General features: G+C 36.6%; 1 protein-coding gene and 1 pseudogene across 1 annotated transcript; both read right to left on the reverse strand.

The window, feature by feature from the left end:
• Positions 1–1456: 1456 nt before the first annotated feature.
• Positions 1457–16461, reverse strand: LOC109102870 (potassium/sodium hyperpolarization-activated cyclic nucleotide-gated channel 1-like). Its single transcript, XM_042745987.1, is given in 10 exon segments — positions 1457–1821; positions 1993–2029; positions 2031–2234; positions 3040–3186; positions 3268–3486; positions 3631–3792; positions 5910–6342; positions 15598–15737; positions 16091–16178; positions 16271–16461. Coding segments are annotated over 10 exon segments (1854 nt in total). The 3' UTR covers positions 1457–1588.
• Positions 16462–20583: 4122 nt separating this feature from the next.
• On the reverse strand, positions 20584–21229 carry LOC122140835 (annotated as a pseudogene).
• Between the last annotated feature and the right edge of the window lie 127 nt (positions 21230–21356).

The raw sequence follows: 21356 nt of genomic DNA on the forward strand, positions 1-21356 counted from the left end.
ATGCAGCTGTTACTGTAGCAGATATATTATATTCATATCTGATCTTAATTTTGAAACCATTTCTAATATGAAATCACAAAATGAGAAGCTTATAAAAACAACACAAATTCTTAAGCGTTTAAAATTTATGTAACTGCCCTAATATTATAAAGTAATTTTTATTTTATTTTATTATTTTTTTATGTTTTGTTGTTGTTGTTGTTGTGTCTTACGTGTATTATATTTACAAAGTATAAATAGCACAAAGTCTACAAACCACTTTATTTGGTATGAAGTGTAGTTTTATTTAGTGTTTAGTATGAAAACAGTTAAATAAAGAAAACTGTCATTTACTGAATATAATAATGACACATTATGCTGGTAAAACTGTATGTAGACTCCTGCACAGCGACTGTATTCAACAGTTAATAACATACTTTAATAATATAGCGGCATAGGAAACACATCAAATTAACAGTTGTTTTTCCCTTAATACTCCTCATCTCTATAATATCACACATTATGTGGGGTAATATATCTGTTTTTATTTCCAACCACAGAGAAGAGTAGAAATGTTACTAACAAAATATCATTTGAAATGAATATACCGCTTGCTCCCAAGCAAATATTTTCCTCAAAAGCACGTGAAAACAACCTTCTCTTGAAGGGTTATTTTGGTCATAACCGATTATCACAGATAAGTAAGGGCTCAGGCCAAACGGAAATGAGTTTAATCAGCGATTATGTGACTCATATTGTTTAATACTTTAATTTGAAGTTAAGAGGACAATGGGCAGATGTCCCAGCTCATCCGTGTCTTTCAGTTACCAGACATCTTTTCTTACAGTGCATCATTCTTAAGTGCTCAGTGTTGATCTGGAAAGCAGATAGAATTCAGTATATGTTACTGTATCATAAAACAACTAATAGAAAGTATTATTTGCAACTTTTTTTTTTTTCATTGATTTACCTCGATTTGATTATCTGGAATCAATGATACATCCAGAGACCTTCCACCAGCAGCACGATAATAACGAAAGGATAAGTGGATAAGTGCAACACTGTTATATGCTGGTGGCTGTCTGGAGGTTTTAAAATGAAAGCAATTTCAAAGACATCGAAATGAAAGAGTTAAACACGAGTTGTACTGAGAGTTAACATATTCAAAACCGCCATGGGAGATATTTTGCTAAATGCAAAATTTACAAGAAAGCAATTCCTTGACTAAAGACTACTATTACTTGAAACTATAAGAGCTTAGTAGAAATTTAGAAACAATAAAACAAACTTTTTTTTAATGTTAGGGTATGTGACTGTGCTATGTTCATTTAATTTGATTGTATCTTTAATGTACTTGTATTATAATATATATTGCTGCATACATATTGTTTTACCACATTCATCAGGGTCCCTGCTAAACTAATGGTTTCTGACTGAAATTAATTACATGGATTGCATATCTCAAGAGTATCTATAGGACCTGTTTTGTTTATTTTTATGTTCCTATACATTGCGTTGTCAAATGAAGAATAAGAAACAACTATTTTAATCAGATAGCTCACACCATACTGTACATTAAGACATTCAGTCATCTTCGGTGAGTCTCCGGTCAGTAAAGTTCATCAGTCCCCCATCCCCATCTCTCCACGCTCTTGTGTGAATGCACAATACCGTTTCCCTCCCGCTCCAGCCGGTCCACTGCTACGCTCTCAAACGCCCTCCTCATTAATGGGTTTTCCTCTAAGACCTCATTAAAGCTGTCCACGCTGAGCGAATAAAGTCTGCAGTATGTGTCCGCTCTGACACTGGCTGTACGACGTCCACGAGTCAGCAGACAGATCTCTAGAAAACAACAAACAAATCAGCTCAAATCAGTTCTGTAGCAACCGTCTATTGTTGTTCACTGTGCTATTATCTACCTCTCTGTATTCAGTTTTGGTCTACTACACAATAGTATCTGTGTACTGTATGAAGTTTTTATCTGGTTCAAGCCAGGAAAAAAATCAAACTCACCGCCGAAGTAGCAGCCGTCATTCAGTTTCTTCTCTTTTATTGTCATGAGTGATCACACTGACGCAGCCATGCTGGATGAAGTACATCTTACGTCCGAGCGTCCCTTCACGGATGATCATATCACCCGGCTGAAAGACCTCGAAGCGCAACTTTGTGAGGAGCACTGTGACAAAGTGAGGATCCGCATTTGCAAAGAGTGGCATGTTAGCCACCAGGCCACGGCAGTTATAGTTGACAATCTCCTGCAGGTCAAACACACAGTACAGGATGGATTAGGAATACCAGTGTAATCTACCAATCCATCGAGCAGTTTAGTCCCACGTTTAAGTTCTAAGTCAGCTAAGAAATGACTTAAGATTAAGGAGTAGATGGATGAGGATTTGTCATATTTAATTGAGACATGCTAAGATATAACAAAAATTTGAGAAGTAAAACCTTTTTTTAACTTTTATTACATTAACCCATATGAATTACTATTAAATTATTTTTAAACTATAGGCATGATTTTAGATCAACTACTTTACCTACCTTTTGGTCGTGTCAATTTATTTTATTTTATTGTAATACTTTCAATATTTTTTTCCAAATATATATATTTACAAAATATATGATGCGATATATACATGTGAAAAATAATTTTTAATATTTATTATATACATTTATATAAATCATTTCAGTCAAACAAGTAGTCTGGACAAATGTTTACCTTATGTAAATAATAGTTTGCGTTAACTTATTTCTGCTCATTTTCACATTTTTTAATTACATCCATCAATTTGGGAGATAAAAAGACTGAAAACCATTTAAACCAAAGCTAATCAATTTACCTAATTTAAATAGGACTTTTAAATAATCAAATGATAAATAGTATATTGTTTTGCTATTATTAAATGAAATATGAATTTATTAATTGTCCAAACAAAAAAAACAGACATTTTGTGACTGACCATTCCCAATCGTGAATGTCAACCAAAATAAGAAAAGTCATTTCTGGAGCAAGTGATCTGACCAAAAACATGAAAGAAGAAAAAAAAATATAAGAGAAACCTCTTTAAGTGGGTCATTGAGTTCTTCGAGGATATTTTCTTCATCAAATATCTTGCCCTGGAAGCGGTGCTCATAATATTCGTGGATCCTCTGCCTCATGTCAGCCGGCAGCTTGTGGAAGGACATGTACTGTTCCACCTGTTTGTACTGTAACAAGCCAAACAACAAAACTGTTGACAAAAGGGAAAAAAACAATGTCTCAAAAATGCTTTACTGAGCTATATGTACCTTCTCTTGATACTGCCGATGGGAAGAATCCAAGGACTGGATCAGGTTGGTGGCATTGCCCAAGAACATGGCATAGCAGGTGGCGCCAATAATCATGCTGATCATCGTGAGCCAGACGTCAGTTGGTCCCTCAGGTGCCTGAGCACCATATCCAATACACAGCATATGGCTCATGGCCATAAAAACAGCATAGGAGTATTGGACATCCCAAGTGGAATTCTGACAGAGAAAGACATATTGCAAATTTAAACCAAAATATAAATGTTTAACATTTTCTTTAGGTAGCAGAAGTGCTTTTTCTGTTAGTTTACAAACTAGTTAACAAACAGAAAACACTACACTACCCAAGATCCTCAAACATACCACCATATTGTTTTTGGCGACCCAGCAGTTTGATGGGAAATCTTGCAACATGGGCACCATGAACTGCATGCAGCCATCCCAGTGACACAGCAGCAGCATCATTCCAATCAGATTCACTATGCGAACTACTGCGCTAGCAAGGTCATAGGTCATATGGAAGATCTGTAAAAAAAAAAAAAATTATAATAATAAATGATAGAGATACAGTCAGCACTAGAATGGTTGTGAAGATCAGTCATGTTTACTGTTTGGAAAGTTTTGACAGGTGAAATCAAGTCATTTCACTTCATTTGTTAAGTTGTGACGTTTCTGGGTCCAAGCCTCTACTTGTTTTAACTGTACAATCTCAACAGTCATTATTGACAATAGCCAATGGACACTTTTCTACCCGCAAAATGTCTATAATGTAAAGACATTTCTCCTAATAATTTTCATGTTATGGGAAATAAATGATAAATGGCATTTTCAAATTCCAAATAAAAAAATATATAAAATAAATTTTTTTTAAAAATTACAAGTGAATTCTAGGCATAACGACATTATAACGTATAATTATAGGTACAAAAATTAAGGGGATAGTTCACCCAAAAATTTAAATTCTGTCATTAAAGGGTTAGTTCACCCAAAAATTTAAATTAGGCTGTGTTTTACTCACCCCCGAGGTATCCCATGTGTATATGACTTTCTTCTTTCAGACGAATCCAGTCGGAGTAATATTAAAAAAAGGTCTTTGATCGTTGCATTGCTTCAGTCCAAAAGACGTGAAATAAAAAGCGCCCTTCCATAAAAAAAAAGTGTCTCACGTGACTCCGGGGGGTGAACAAAGGCCTCCTGTAGCGAATCGATGCGTTTTTGTAAGAAAAATATCCATCTATTCAAAATGTAATAATCAGTTTAATCTAGCTTGCGCTCACTTGTAAACGGAAGCAGATTTGGGCGTAGGACGTATGAGGTCAGCTTTGCGTATGCACCGCTCAGAAGTGACGCATGCGGAAATACAGCGGAGATCAAAACAAAACAATGGTCACTAATTGGAAGTACAAAACGAGGATTTGAAAAGAAGAATTTCAGAGGATTTCAATATAAGCCAAGAGGAGACTGGTTTTCCTCTGCTAAAGTAAGGAAACTTTGCTTCTTTTGATCCTGTAAACAAACGTTGGTTTTTACGAGACTCAGCGGCGCACGCGCAACACTGACCTCCATACGTCATGCTCCCGGAACAGCTTCTATTTTACAACAGTGAGCACAAGCTAGATTAAAGTGATTATTATGCTTTGAATATAGATATTTTTCTTACAAAAATGCATCGATTTGCTACAGAAGGCCTTTGTTCACCCCCCAGAGCCGTGAGAGACAATTTTTTTTATGGAAGGGCGCTTTTTATTTCAGGTCTTTTGGATTGAAGCAATGCAACACCCGTTAAGTGCCATTAAACAGCTTGAAAGATCAAAGACAATTTTTAATATAACTCCAACTGGATTCGTCTGAAAGAAGAAAGTCATATACACCGAGGATGCTTCGGGGGTGAGTAAAAAGCAGCCTTATTACATCATTTTTGGGTGAACTAAAACACTAAAAACAACATTACACTTTAGAAAATGCACAAAAAACTAACAAAAAAGAAAAAAAAAATTTTAAAAAAAATTTTTTTTTCTTTTCAAAAAAAAAATTAATTCTCATACACCATTTCCATAACATCAACGTTGAACCACTGATGTCACATGGACTATTTTAACAATGTCCTTGTTACCTTTTCTGGGCCTTGAACTGTCTATGCAGGGTCAGAAAGCTCTGAATTAATCAAAAATGCCTTAATTTGTGTTACAAAGATGAACAACGATTTTACGGGTTTGGTACGACATGAGGGTGACACAGAACCTTCATTTTTGGGTGAACTATCCCTTTAAAATTAATCTTGAGATTTGCTAAAGATTATATTTAACAGTGTTATTAATTATTAGTGATTCTAAACATTAATTGAGTGTTATATATTGGCAAAGGTAATGTAAATGTAAAATCATTAAGCTTCTCCAGTATATTAACATCAAACAAGGACAAGGAGAGACTGAGACTGACTTTGGAGGTTTGGAATCAGTTTGTTATGGAGAGACAAAATTCTTGTCACTGGAATACTGTAAGTCATTCTAAAAATCACTGTCATAGTGCATTTTAATTTTTCCCTCAGACAAAAGTCAAATTTTCTGCAACTATATTTCGTTCTTTGCTATTCTAGTCTCGATTTCCTCTATACTATTCTCTTCCTGTCCTGTTTTGCTCACCTCTTCCCACTGATGAATGTAACGTATAAGTCTGGACAAGCGCAGCAATCTGAGCAGACTGAGGATCTTGGTGAAGCGTACGATGCGCAAAGCCCTGGCGGTGCGGTACACTTCTGCCGACTCAAGTCGCGCCTCTATATCCACCACCAGGAAGATGTAGTCCACCGGAATGGAGGAGATGAAATCCACCAGAAACCAGCCTCGCAGGTAACGCCGACTGATCACTTTCGGGTCCAGGATGATTTGGGAGTTATCGCCTTCCATAATGCCGGTACGAAAGTTAAGGACGAGGTCAACCAGGAAGAGGGTGTCGGAGGCCACGTTGAAGGTGATCCACGGAAGCGTATTCTGATCCTCGAAGAAAGTGATGCCCCATGGCAAAATGATGAGGTTGCCCATCATCAGCAACAGCATCACCAAGTCCCAATAGAACCTGTGTGTGGAGATGCATGATGTAAGGAACAAAGGATGAATTCTGGAGTACTGTATGTACATAAAAATTCATATCTACAACCAACCATGTCATTCAAAATTAATGGATTCAGCAATGCAACAATTCTGTGCAATAATATAATTTTTTTTGTATATATATAATATGGCTAACAAACTGATAATTTTTTTATATTTCCTCTAAATAAATAAAAATAAATTTAATATCAAAAGTTCAGTATGAAAAATGCAGTACATTAAACAGTGTTATTAAATTGTAAATTTAAGTGTTCTTAAAGATTCATTTAAATGAGCATTAGATGACAATAAAGGTAAAAAATTTTAAAATAGGGAAAATGAGCATGCATGTGTATGTGAGTATGTGTGTGTATATATATATATAGGACCAGAACAGAAAGAACCTGTCTGACAAAGTGAAGCATGCTTAAGGATCTAAAGAAATTCAAGAACAGATGAGAAACAAAATAGTTAACGTATCAGTCTGGAAAGGGTTATAAAGCCATTCCTAAGGCTTTGGGACTCCAGCAAACCATGGTCAGAGCCATTATCCACAAATGGAGAAAACTTGGAAGTGGTGAACCTTCCCAGGAGCGTCCAGCCTGTCAAAATGACTCCAAGAGCACAACAACAACGCATCCAGGAGGTCATGAAAGAACCCAGAACAACATCTAAAGAACTGCAGGCCTCACTTGCCTCAATTTAGGTCAGTGTTCATGATTAAACAATAAGAAAGACTGGGCAAAAACGGCATCCATGGGAGAGTTCCAAGGCAAAAGCAACTGCTGACCAAAAAGAACACAAAGGCTCATCTCACGTTTGCCAAAAAAAATGTCTTGATTATCCCCAAGACTTTTGGGCAAATATTCTGTGGACACAAGTTTAACATTTTGGAAGGTGTGTGTCCCGTTACATCTGGTATAAAACCAACACAGCATTTCATAAAAACAACATCATAGCAACAGTCAAACATGGTGATGGTAGTGTGATGGTCTGGGGCTGCTGGATGACTTGCCATAATTAATGTAACCATGAATTTTGCACTCTAAAATCCTGAAGAAGAATGTCCAGCCGTCAGTTTTTGAACTCAAGCTCAAGCGCACTTGGGTTATGCAGCAGGACAAAGATCCACAAACAGACCAGCAAGTCCACCTCAAGAATGGCTCAAGAAAAACAAAATGAAGGCTTTGGAGTGGCCAAGTCAAAGTCTGGGTTTAAAAATGTCTGATTGAGATGCTGTGGCATGACCTTAAAACAGTCCATTCATGCTCGAAAACCCCTCCAATGTGGCTGAATTAAGACAATTCTGTAAAGAAGAGTGGGCCAAAATTCCTCCACAGGGATGTGGAAGACTCAGTGGCAGTTATCGTAAATGCTAGATTGCAGTTGTTGCTGCAAAGGGTAGCACAACAACCAATAATAATTAGGCAACAACTACTTCACGTAGGGTCAGGCGGGTTTGGACAGCTTTTTTCCCTTAATACATTAATCATTATTCCAAAACTGCATTTTGTATTTACTCAGGTTATCTTTGTTTAATAAAAAATACAATTTGTTTGATGATCTTAATCTTTTAAGTGTGACAAATATGCATAAATTAAAAAAACAGAAAGGGGGCAAAAATCTGTTCACAGCACTAAATATATATGAATAATACTGAAATATAAAAATATAAAGAAATATCAGTCACTCATCATCTGTAATCCGAACACTAATATTTTTAACTTAAATGCTCTTTTTTTATTTATCTTTAAATATTTATTTATTTTATTTTGATGCTTTTTAATAGCTAATGTTGCCCTCTAAAACTAAATAACATATAGGTTACAAAAAATGTGAAGAAAAATTCAGTGCAGTATTTCCTTGTGGTTTAAAGATCCAGGCTGATCACCTAAAGGTCAGCGGTTTGAACCCGTCTTTCAGGGTGCTATAGGGTGACTGTCCCTGTAACTTAATAAGGCGTCTACCTATGGCGATATCACGTGTTTCGTGGAAATAAATTCAACCAGTCCCAGACGTTTGCCGATAAATAAAAGATTTTCTAAGAAACCAAATATGTGACTCTGTAAAGCACACCTGGTTATCTATGACAAATGAATTTATAATGGACATAAATTTTGATTCAAAAGTTCAAGCACGTTCATAAGTATCAATAAGTATCTACGACCTTGAGTGAACAGGTTAATTACGTCAATTACACGTGTTGCAAAACATTCCTCTCCTCTCTTAAATTACTAAAGTGGTAATGGAGAGTCGTAAACATACTGTACAGTGTGCGACTATTTAAACTGGATATGCAGCCTTTTACGCACTAGCGTACATGTACTCGGTGGTTTGAAGTTTCCATCTGTGCTCATTTTCCAAAGCAGCGTCAGTCACCTGGAATGAATGGGTATTTTGAATACACTTTCTATGATATATCTCATATGGTTGGCATTTGATGTACGAATGAAAGCAAGAGTGAATAAAATCAAGGTTGTATTATCAGTATCAGACAATTCCAGTGATGACAACGACTGACCTGAGCTCTAGATAGATTTGAGCACTTTAAGATGAAAGTTAGAAACTCTATGATATTTCTGGTCACAACCCTACTGAAAAATATATATACTAAAATATATTTGAAATACATTCAATTCATGCTAAGTATATTACAAATAAATTTACATATTCATGTACAGTACTTAATAAAAATGTAGTATACTAAACAGGAATAGTTAAAGTCTACTAATTTGGAACAACTAATTTTGTACTTAATGCTCTTTATTGTGCAGAAGTAGTGCTGATGTCCAACTAAAGATATTCTGCAGTATATCTGATTGTGTTAAAGTGGAACTATTGCAAGTATACTTCAGGTACACATCTTGTATTTACAGATCATACAATCCTCATCTAAAGTGATATTAAAAACACATTTAGGCTTAATATTAAGAAATGTGCATTGTGCACAAGTAGTACTCCAAATAAAGTTTCATTATAATTGTAAAAAAAGTCAGTAAATATGTTGAACTATACTTTGTATGAAATAACTGTATTTTAAATATATTACTTTTTACTAGGAAATCTGTGGCTAAAATCTACTGAAAGCCTTGTGAATGGATTAAAAAATTGACAATTTTGTTTCAGTGAATGAATAATTAAATTTAATTTTAACCATCTTACTCACATCACCCATACTCATATAGTCATATCAGCTGACCACTCATTAGCTAAAATAAAAAATAATTGTGGTGATTCAAGTTGATGACCTTTTTACCTTCATAATATTTTCCCCGTTAAAAAATGTCACAGAATTTCTAAAAAATGTTATAATAATAATTAATGTTATAAAAATTTATTTGCATATGATTCTCTACATTTAAATTATTCTCCATTATGTGCTTCATCATGCTTTCTGTGAGAAACAAACAGTACATAGAGCAGTGCTGTTATTGTTAACTAAAAACTCAAAATATATATTTTTTTTAAATCTGTTAACTGAAAATAAAATACTAAAAACATTTATAATTTTTATGTGGTTTTAAGTTGAAGTACTAAAATTACTTAAACTGAAATTACATTTATCACAAAGTAAATAGACATTTAAAAATGATCTGTGATACCGAAATGCTCTTTTTTGCAGTCACCATCATATTTTCCCCTGTTAAAAAAGTATAGAAAAATTAAGTTTAAAAAAAAAAAAAGTGTTGAATGTTATCTGGAGTTAAAGTAACTAACAAACCGTGTTACAAACAACTAGGCCAAGAAAATGTAAATCAATTGATCCGTGTTGATAACATGGTAACAGTAACTGGTCATGGTTTGTTTTACTGTGTCTAAAACGACGACTCTGGCACATTAAACAAATTATAGTAAAACAAGACATGATGATGATGATCTGGTGATTCTATTGGCCTAAAAGTTAATTGAAGATTGAAAAATGTTGTTTTTTTAAAAATATTTTTCTCTTTGAAACAGGTTTTTGGAGATTGAGTTCCTCTTACCCATCATGTCTTTGCTTTCTAAAAAAAACGCAAATCTGTTTATCCCTTTACATTCTGCTGCTTTCTCTGAGTACGTTTTTTCAGACAAAGAGCATCAACCTGAAGCTCTGTAACCGAGTGGGTCCTTCCAGCCCATCCACGAAACGCTGACAACCTTTCCAGCTAATGGTAACTCTATAAGGGAAAGCACTGTAACTGACCTGTGCTGCATTGTGCGTTTTACTGTAGTGATTGAAAGGTTTGTGCTTTAAAGACCTGATTTGTGGCGTAAGTGCTTGTTGACATTGTATGCTTATTGATAGCAATTTGTAAAAGTGACCTTTAATTCGCAGGTGTTTTCTTACAGTCACTATTTGTATATACATTTAATTTTATTCATATTTTTACACTGAAGAAAGGTGTACTGGCTTTTGAATATAGTCACTCACTTAATGCTAGGCCCATCCTTAAGCTTTTTTTATAAAATTCTGCGTCTCAGATGGCTTCCTTCAATGCAAATCAAATGAGAATTTTTCACCAGTTTTATTTTTTATCAGGTAAAAATCTTAAGTCTGATGACTACAATCAACATGATCACACCATTCTTCAACATGTTACACAATCTGAGCACCGAAACATAACACTTACTCTTCAGCCTAAGTACGTGCAAGACTACATAGTGAAGCACCACTTATAATTGTAAAAAGTTTAAAATCTGTAGATACTCTACACTACACTCTAAACGTAAAAAATAATAAACAACAAAACAAAAAATGACAATTTGATGGCCTTGTTTAGTAAAAAGTATTTATAAATGTTTTAGCTGAATTTCATGTCAAGTTGATGATTAAAGGTCTGCCATAATTGTAACAATTACCAGTTTATGTTAATTAAAACATATAATGCACTGTATCAAGTTTCATAAAAAGTTCTATGCAAATAATTATCTATATTTACATTTAAATTATTCACAATTATGCGCTTCATTTCATGTTTTCCATGTATATGGAGCAGTAGTTGTTATTGTTAACTGAAACTAACACAAAAAACATTAAAACATTACATTAATTTAAATGAAATTTTTAAAAAGAAAGATATAAAGATATATATATTTTAGGTTAGTAACTCATTTTCATTTTAGTTTTCCGTTGAAGTACTAAATTACTTAAACTAAAAACTAAATAGACATTTTATATTAAAACCTAATGAAAATTGGCAAAATTACTAATATATTATATATATATATATATATATATATATATATATATATATATATATAAAAAAATAAGACAATTAAATCCAAATATTATTAAATTCTAAAATAGTATATTAATTTTACTAAAAATAATAGTGGAAGAACAAAGTGTAACATGGAAACTCATAAGGCAAAAAAAGATTAAATTAAATGAAATTAAATATTTTAAAAAGCCACAAGGCACCTCCAACAGTTGATACACAAGTCGGTGGTAACAATCAACTGATCACTTTAAACAACTCGTCCTGACATCACAAGATATCAAGCTACAGAAAGTAACAGCAAAATAAACAGCAGCTGTGCAAATAAAACTAGCAAACATAATTATGCACACCCCATGCACCCCCATGTGTATTGCACCCACCCCGCAAAACCCATTTTTTCAGTAGCCTTCTTGACCTGAACAATTCGAAAAATGACTCTTTTGCTTTTATGGTTGGTTTGACTTAAAAATTCAGCATATTAAAAACTGCATCAATTTTGTTGCCATACTACTGTAATCAAGAACATCTGTTTATTTACTTGGTAAGACTAATTTTTTTGAGTCTGCTGTGGCATTCACACACAACTCTACCCTTGTTTGACGTTCTGCCGAGTCATATTTTGCCCTTCCCCTGCGTCACTCACCTGAAGTCACTATATGGATGTATAATCCAACCCCAAATGACTTGATCCGTGCCTGCTCGCGCTGCAACACCCTTCGCACTCCCAAACATTCGCAGAGAAAACTTGTTGACCCCTGGCTGCAGCATGGAGCTGAACTGTCTCTGGAGAAATGTTGACTGGTCAGCGAAGACCCTTTCCTCTGATTCGGACGGCTGAGGGGCTCCTGCAGGCCCTGTTGGACTCTGCCATGGCTTTGTCGAGGTGAGGCGGAGGGGATGTGGTCACAGTGATGGTTGCTGCTGTGCCATCTTAACCACTGCGGTCAACCTCAAGGGATTTTGAGGTGGGACTGGCCCCCGAGTCTGTGTGTTCCTGGTGGTTCACAACCAGACAGCAGCCTTCGGCTCACCGTCCTCTCCTCCTCGCAGTAAAAGTCCTGGAAGAGGAACGCCAGTTGGTTAAGGAGAAGCTTTCCCTCTGGAGCAGAGCTTCGAGTCACCATTTTAAGCCGGGGGCTGTCCCTCACCATCCCATAATTCAGATCTGCTGTTTAACGCAGGTTCAGGCTGATGACTAGTTTTGGCAGGTGGAGTCTCAAGAAGAGAGTTGAGGTGACTGATGCTTTCCAAATCCAGAATCCTTTTGTATTTGGAAATCAAGGTTTGTGTAACAAAACCTCAGGTTTTCAATACGAATTGGTCTAAATATGATTTCAACACTTCTTTAAGATGAATGTATTTGTAACTTGTCTTTAAATACTCATAATGCAAACGTGACCTTCTTTTTAAACTCTTTCTTGAGTATGAACACAAATGCGTTAGGTCTCACTTTAAGACGTTAGCTATTTTTCAAAAAAAGCCCAACCATGTCTATTTACTGTATTCAGCTTACTGTAACGTTTTTACAGGCACAAACGGACTCCAGAAATGTCCAAAGAGAATCCAGACGTCTCTCTCCGCGTTAATTCATCCGCTCCTCTGGGAATAAGTGCATTTATTGTCCAATATTATTCGCGGTATCCACTTTCCACACTTTTAGCACCTTCGCGCGCGCGGCAAATCTCCTCAGAATAAGCGCGGGTTTTTTCGTACCCGTCTTCAAAAAGTCACGCGCAGATTATTACATAAAGACCGGGATGAATCCCGCAGAGGTTTGAGTGTAATCGGCTTCTTGATGGCAGGGCGCTGTCTTTATCTCCCTCTCTGCTGACTACCTGCGTGTTATCTGTTCAACAAGCCGTCGGGATGAGCAGGTAAGGGAGAGAGCGTCACACCTCGCGGCCCCGTCTGGGAGGAAATGGGCGGGGCAGCCTGTGCTACGCGCTGGAGGCTCACAGGTGTCTTTACCTGAGGCTGCTGGGAGCTGCAGGAAATACATTTCTGCCTGTGTGCAGAAATACACTGCATCCATATTTAAAGAACAATTTTTTTTTTTAAATGTAGTAGTTGTTTGTTTTGTTTTTTTAAACTTGCGTTTTCCTAGCAGAAAATTAATTTAATAATGTATTATGTATTTATGTATGTATAAATATATTTATTTAAAATTATATAATATAATTAAAAAAAAATAAGATTTTCGTATTACTATTTAAAAATGTAGAAGGCTAAGATGTATGAGTTGTATTTTTTAAGACACAATATTTTATTAAAATTTTATTGATTTATGTATTTATTTAAAGTATATTGTCCTTTTTGTCCTAATTTTTCCGTGTAAAGTGCTTTCTTTGGCAGTATTTTTTATTAGTGTTTTTGTTCTTGGCGGTTTCCAAAATGTCATTCCAAAACCTCTCTCTCTACAAAAACTACATTTTTGTGAAATTCTGTACTTCCAAAATTAATTTGAATATACTTGTTGTATGTTAGTTTGTTGGGACATTAAAACGAAATTACAATATTATTTAGATACAATATTTTCTCCATGAATGCATGCAACAATTACATTTTTATTTGGGTATGCCTAAGTGTTTCACACGTGTGTTGTCGCTGTATTCATATCCTTTCTAATGAAATTAACTGTAATTAAACTGTACCATTTACCCAAAACGATGGTTGGTATTTTTTGGGTGTTTAACTTACCATTCTTGAAAGTTTCATTAATTTGCTAGAAAGCTACAGCCTTCGCGCCTTTTTATAATATAAGACTTTCATATTTCAAAACATAGGTTTCTCATACATCCAGTGTCAAAATGCAGTGTTTCCAGTTGTGGGACAACTTACCCCATACTAGTCTCTATGGTATGTATGCACATAGGGGATGCATAAAAGAATCAACGCTGTGTGTAAAGGAGGTGTACCTTACTTACTGTGGCCAAAACAATGGTGGTAGGACTTTTTTTATAGCCAAGACTATTAAAGTATCCAGGCTATACAAAAATATAACATAAATAGTGTGACACTTAAGCAGCAATTGTGTATTCTTGCAGCAGAGTAGGTGCAGGGCCGATTGCTGCTCACACTTCCTCTACTCAGGGGCATAGCAGTAAAACTCACGGCTGGTAACTCTGCGGACGTATGAGTTATCTTGTTTTTCGACGACTTCCAAATCCTGTCAGTGCTGTGGGTTACTCTGTTGACGCCTCTCGCTTCTGCTCGAATCGAATCCTGAGCATAAGTGAGATGCTTTACCGTTTGGGCAAACAACGAGGAAATATTAAACAACGGCCCCCGGCCACTGTCTGCTGACCCAGAGAGCTTTCTAGCAAAGAGTTGCGGCGACACACGCACCGATGGCTCAAATGTCGCCCGGTGCTGCATGTTCTGCAAACTTCGCTCCTGTCAGCGTGGTCTTGGTAGGCGCACTAAACTGGAATTGCGGGTCTGTGCAGCGTGACACGACCCATTATGTAGGGTGTGTGCGTGCAAAGGCGCCAGTTGTAGACCAAATTCCGGGGAGGGATAGGTAAGGCTGGAATAAAGAATTCACGGTGTTACTCCATGGTTATTCGTACAGCACAAATGCTCTCAGATGCAATACGCTCGATCATTTTTATTGCGAAAATTTAACCCTAAAAGAAAGCCAAACTGATTTAGTTGTTACCAGTTAAGCGTAAACACAGTGTAATTTGAGCCATCTGAGAAAACAAAGTCTGAGTTCAGTTGTTACTGTAACATTCCCTCATAAAGAAAAATACATAAAAAGAAACATGGAGACAATAAATATAAACCTACCCACTCTGTACACACTGACGAATGCTGAGACGCCTCCCCGGCGAAACCCATGTGACAGACGCCCCTGATCGTCACAGCTATTTTCAGATTTTATTCTTAGGGGCTTTAAAGTGAAACATACTTAATCCGTAGTTTATTAATTAACAATTTACATTTCCTTTGCTTTTTGCTATATATAATTTAATAGATCTAAAGACCTATTGTTATTATATTTTAACACAGATTGTGCACTGAGGTTCTCATGACTTTACCCACTCATGATATCTTCGATCATGATACACGATATCCTCAGATTATAGGATAATTCTTGGAATGCCGCACTTCTCTTGTTCATAACCCTTTCGTCTCTCAGACTATTGAACTGATAGGCCTCTTTTATCCAGCGCGCATCCTTGGTAAGCAGGAGATATGACCTGAATAATCAGTCAGTATGTCCCATCTCCGTATGAGTCATTTGAAATGGTTTTATCTCGGTCTACATGAAGTTTACACACAGATCTGCATTAATTGGTGTTTGTGTAATTGGGGATTGATGCCTCCATATCATCTTTGAGACGGAGTTCCTTGGGGAAGCGCGCCACCATAGAGGAGTGCTGTCACTTTGGTGGAAGTCCTTGCTTTTTTAATTGTTTGCCCTCTCGTCAACAGGTGCCTGAAAAATGTACATATAGGCTACTATGAGTTAGCCACTGTATTCTGTTGTTTCAGCAAATATAATTTAGCTATAAGTGAGCACAAACGTACCTTCGTGAAGCGGTGTGGGCTTCTGTAATGTGTCCTCATTGCGCTTCTTTCTGCGTTCTTTTGCGCAAATTTAACTTGCCTCAGTTTCCTTCTCAGACAGAATACAAACAATTACATTATAACTTAAGCCATAAAGATAAGCTAATAAGTGTCCAATAACTTTATAAGCATTTTTTGTACCTTTCCCTGTGTAGCTCCGCTTGGTAAGTCCTCAACCAGGATGAGTCGCGTGCTGTCTGCCCGTAGCAGCAGGGCGCGCTCTTTCTTCGGACGGTTTTGCCTTTCCGGCTAAATCCCTCCTTATCCCCGGTCACGCAGCTGGTCAGCTGTCGGAAGGGGGCACCCAGGGATTTCTTCACCACGGCATCCATCTCTCCTTCAGCGTGTCTTAATGAACTTGATTCTTTCCTCAAACTCAAAGTGGATACTAAACTATTATCCGCGTAACCCAGTCAATACGAGATACAACTCCCTCTAGCAGGTCAAGGCTTGCGCTCATCCCTAGACAATTGTATTTTTAATTTTGTGTTTACTTGGTATCTTTAATATCGTTCTATGTATGAAGATTCCAGACCTTTTTTTGTTTAAATACAACAATAAACAACTGGAATTTTCATTTACCAAACATATCCAAATTCAACAATTCTCCTGCCGTACTGTAAACTAAAACCTTTTTTATAACTAAATCAGTATTTTATTCAAAGCACTGCAACGTTCGGTGAGCATAGAGAACTTCTTTTTTAAAAAAACATTTTTTACCAATCATATCTCAGCCTGGCTGTATTGCCTTGTGCAACTTTCTATTTACTGTTGATAATCACATATCTACACATATCAACTAATGTCTCATATAACTAAATGCATCCAAACTACTTGTCGAAATGCCTTAATTAATTAATAGCCTAATATATAAATTACGATCGCCTATGTAAGCTCTAATAGGCTACTCCTATTTATTCCTTATCACCATCAAATTCAGTTTAATCAATTCAATACGTAATAAAATTGAAGTAAAGCAGATAATCTAAAGTAAATCTAATATACAATATAGGCTACTACATTTGATAATCCACACAAAATGCAGTTAATTTTAGTTGTGTAGGTGTTCTAGTTAGGACTATAGGTAGATACAATCAACTAACGATACAATCTTAAATTCTTGCATAGCGAGATCATATAGGAAAATCATTTTGCACCAAGGCTCTAGACCACCCTGATTTTGTGTTGTAAACGCGTTTGAGGAATGCAATTTATAATTTGAATCCAAAGGACGCTGAGACCGCCAAACTCCGTTGCCCTATCATGCTAAGACTTTCCCACAGCAGCAGTCCTTATTAAGCTCCATGTTTTTAAAAGCCAGCCTTCACCTCGCCTGTCGCATCTGTCCCCCATCTAAGATTCCCAGAAATGACGTGATTGATTTAGGGGTAATCACATTAGTGATGGCCAGGGAGTATCAACAGTCATGATGTTGCTTGGACAATCTAGTTGTATATTCACAACTATGTGTAAAACATCAATATTTGTTAGTAGGTGAATGCTGACCAACTATTTTCTTTTAAACTTAGCAGACAACTTCAACCACCTGTTGCAGAGAGATACCTGGTGGTTGTATGTTATAATTTTGATCTTAACAGATTAAGGGAAGATCTCAGTTTGTCCCGCTCCATACAGATGGGACATGGTGTAAGATCAGGGCGAAAACAGTTCGAGGGAGCTTTAACACGCACAACATTGAGATGAACATGTTTGAATGAATTTCAGTGTTGTAATGGAATGAACATTTTTAACATCAACAGCCTGTTTACAAGCTATTCTGTCCTCAAACCCACGCTGTTTCTATTTCACAATTTCGACAATAATAACAAAATGTTTCACGTATTATATATATACGTTAGTTATTTATCTGACTACATACCTTTTATTTGGGGGCCTCTAGACTCTAGTCCTGAACACGTTGGTCCCATGCTTGCCCTTTCAAAGCAAATTATTTATCCACTGGAAAACTTACATTTGAACATTATATTGTGGCCTGTCTTCCATTAGGTGGAATTAGTGTTTTTTTTTTGCCACCTCTTTACTATAATACTGGTCTGTTATTGTTGGATGTTGTGGTCCTGTTGTTGTTTGTTGACCTTCTTCTTTTGTTTTTTTCTCTTTTTGACACCGTAGTGTCCTTTACATGACTCTGATGCCTGTATTAGATTTAACTTCTGCTAGCGTGAGATGCGTTCTTGAATTTAAAGCTGGGGGCATCTCGCTCAGTCATAGGAACATTGGTTGCTATGTATAAGAGCGTTCTGTGCTGTGGTTGTCAGCACCACTAAACTTTTGTGCTCTTAAATCTTTTTGCTGCTCTATGACCATAATGGAAACTACCAGGGCCAACAGCATCACGAACATCGTCTCTGTGATTTTTTTGTTTTTCCTTTGGCTCTGGGTTCACACTGTTCATAAAGGAATGATCTTATGTCTTTGACAGGTATTTTATGTTTTAATATAACATATCACATATTTCTTAGAGTATCACCTAAAAACCAATCTGTACTGTACGGACTTAGTTTTAAGTGAATTATGAACGTTTTGCTGAAAGATTTTTTTAGCCCTACCGAACAAGGCTAGCTGAGATGTAGCTGAAGTGACAGTTAGTTTATTCATAAAGGAATCAGACTGGTAGATTTGGAGACATTTTAGCATTAAGCAAGCACTTGCTCACAATCAATGTCATCCTCATGCACAAATGATTGGGTGCCAAGTCAGAAATGCGCGGTAAAAAACTGCTGAAAGAAAACATCAGGATACTCCACACGAAAGACTTCATTGTGTGAAGGTTGCGAAAAACAATCTTACGGTGTTTTAGAAAATACAAACTTTTTGAAACAACAATACACGAAACCCAGTAATCATTAACAAAGTGAATAGAGTGAAGTCCCCGGTTGTGTCCTCTAGACATCAACAAGTCTCACACAATCACTATTTTGTACACGAAACATGTTTTAGGCTTTTATTAAAATTTTGTAAACATTGTCTTGATCTGTTCAGAACATGTGCATTATCTCGCCGTAATTCAGAGAGAATTAGGCTGAAACTAGAATACTGTGTCTGTTTCAAACACGTGACTCGTGATTTCAGTAGACCATTAACTGATGGACTGTCTGTCTCAGTCACCTGGATTACTGTGATGTTGGTATTCAGCCTTTATGGGACTCATCATTCTCGACAAGACACCCATTCAAGTGCCAGTGATTGCTACACATTTCCCCTACAATATGTCTATCCACTGAAAAAATTACTAAATCTTTATGTGGAATGGCTATGATGACTGAATGCAATTTCATTTTTGGATACACTCTTGCTTTAAAATGCATGCCCTCATATCCATCTTAGATATTCAGACTTTGCCTGGAAAAACATTAAGGTTCAATCCTACTGACAAACGGTTCAACCAAACGAGTTCCGTGATGGATGGGCTTGCTTTAAAGAACACACAGATGTTTGTCTATCATTGTCAAATTTTGTATAACTCAAAGGTAAGAATCATTAAGTGCAGAAGATTTAATCAATAGTCTTCAAACTCCTAGATTAAAAAAGCACTGCACTAAGCAATCCAGATAAGTGCCCAAAATTAAATTTCATTTCACAAGAAGTTATCAGCTGCACCCAAATACAGTCCAATATTAGAAACCAATCATGATCAAGAATCTGATGTGACTGTTAAACAACATTTGGCCTGGAGAGCTGATGGTGAAAATCATTCAGACAATCATAACAACCAAGACTATGCCCATTATTTTCTATGAGGTCACATCACATATTTCTATATCGTATTTACAATTTATTAACACTCCAACTCCATACAAAGACAACCAAATATGACTTCCGGTAATAACAGTTCACTAAATATACTGTAAACAAAACACATTGGGGGCTTGAAGGGACACACCTCACGCAGACACAATGCTGCTCTGTAACTTGGTTTGAATTGAACTGAATACAAACAGTGTGTGTTTTGGCGATGCACTGTCGATTACCAGCTAAAGGCTCAAATGCACAAAACAGATTTGCCCGATGAAACGATATTGTAAGAGTGTATCCTCGTTTTTGTCGGTTACTTTCCCTCAAATGGAGTGTTTACGTTAATGCTTTTTCCCACCCATCACTACATTTTCCTCTGCTTATGACTGTCCCAAAAATACATTATCCACAATTGCTGGAAGAACTGAACTTTGAAGGGAGTATTTATTCAAAACCCCTTCAAATGTCAATCAATCACACAAGCATGACACTTTAACTGCGATCTTCTAGATGTCCCAGTGTCCTCACATTCGCCCGCTTGCACACGAGCGGTCTCCTATTATGGGAAGATGATTGAGAAATCATATACTTTCAGCTTTATTTACTGCTCTTGCATTAGAAAACTTTTTTGGCAAAGTCATTTTCAGCCCCATGGTATCTCCTCTTGTCATCAGTCCTCAGGGTTTTTTGGCGTAAGACAGAGATGCTGGTTGAAGACGAATGTCACTGTCACCGACTGATGTCGCGGTTGCCCTCCCAGCTCTTGCCGGAGCTCTGGTCAGCGCTGCAGATGGTGCTCTGAAAGAAAGGATGTCTCAGGGCTGCAGCCAGAGTGAACGCTTCGTCGGCTCGTACTCCAGCATGGCCTCGATCAGATCGAACAGCTGGTGATGCTCTTCAGCTTCAGAAAGAAGATATCTCTATTTGATAAAGAATACTGTATGAGAACACTGACATCTGACCACCCAGATTTATATACACATTAAAAAAGTAATTTATGTATTACATGTCAGAAAACTTAAATATGAAGTCCCAAAACTGTCTGTTACTTACCCGTAAAGGTTTGCAGTTTTTCTCTGACGTATCTTCCTGCTGAAGAGTTCTCGTCCCAGTCCAGACGTCCACGATAAAAGTATTTCTGTTTCCTATGGGGTGGAGAGAGAATTTAAGCTGCGTATGTAAGCAAGAAAGACATAGAAGCTAGACTTTAAAGACAGGCTTTAGAAAATTCCAGTCAGTGTCAAAAAGGTACCTAGTCTTACGAATCATACGGGAAGGAACAGGGCCCGAAATTCTCTCCATCATGGCTAAATGCTCCCGATTATCATGAGTCTGAGAAGCACAAAAACAAAATTAACATGAATAAACATTACATAGTTTGACTCTGACTTGTTTTGTGTCTTGTCAGTTTCACAATACAGGTGCAACACATACTGTATGTTCCTATACAGAGATCTGTGTGTGCGTGAGA

This window comes from Cyprinus carpio, chromosome B19 (genome assembly GCF_018340385.1).
Source record: "Cyprinus carpio isolate SPL01 chromosome B19, ASM1834038v1, whole genome shotgun sequence".
Lineage (NCBI taxonomy): Eukaryota > Metazoa > Chordata > Actinopteri > Cypriniformes > Cyprinidae > Cyprinus > Cyprinus carpio.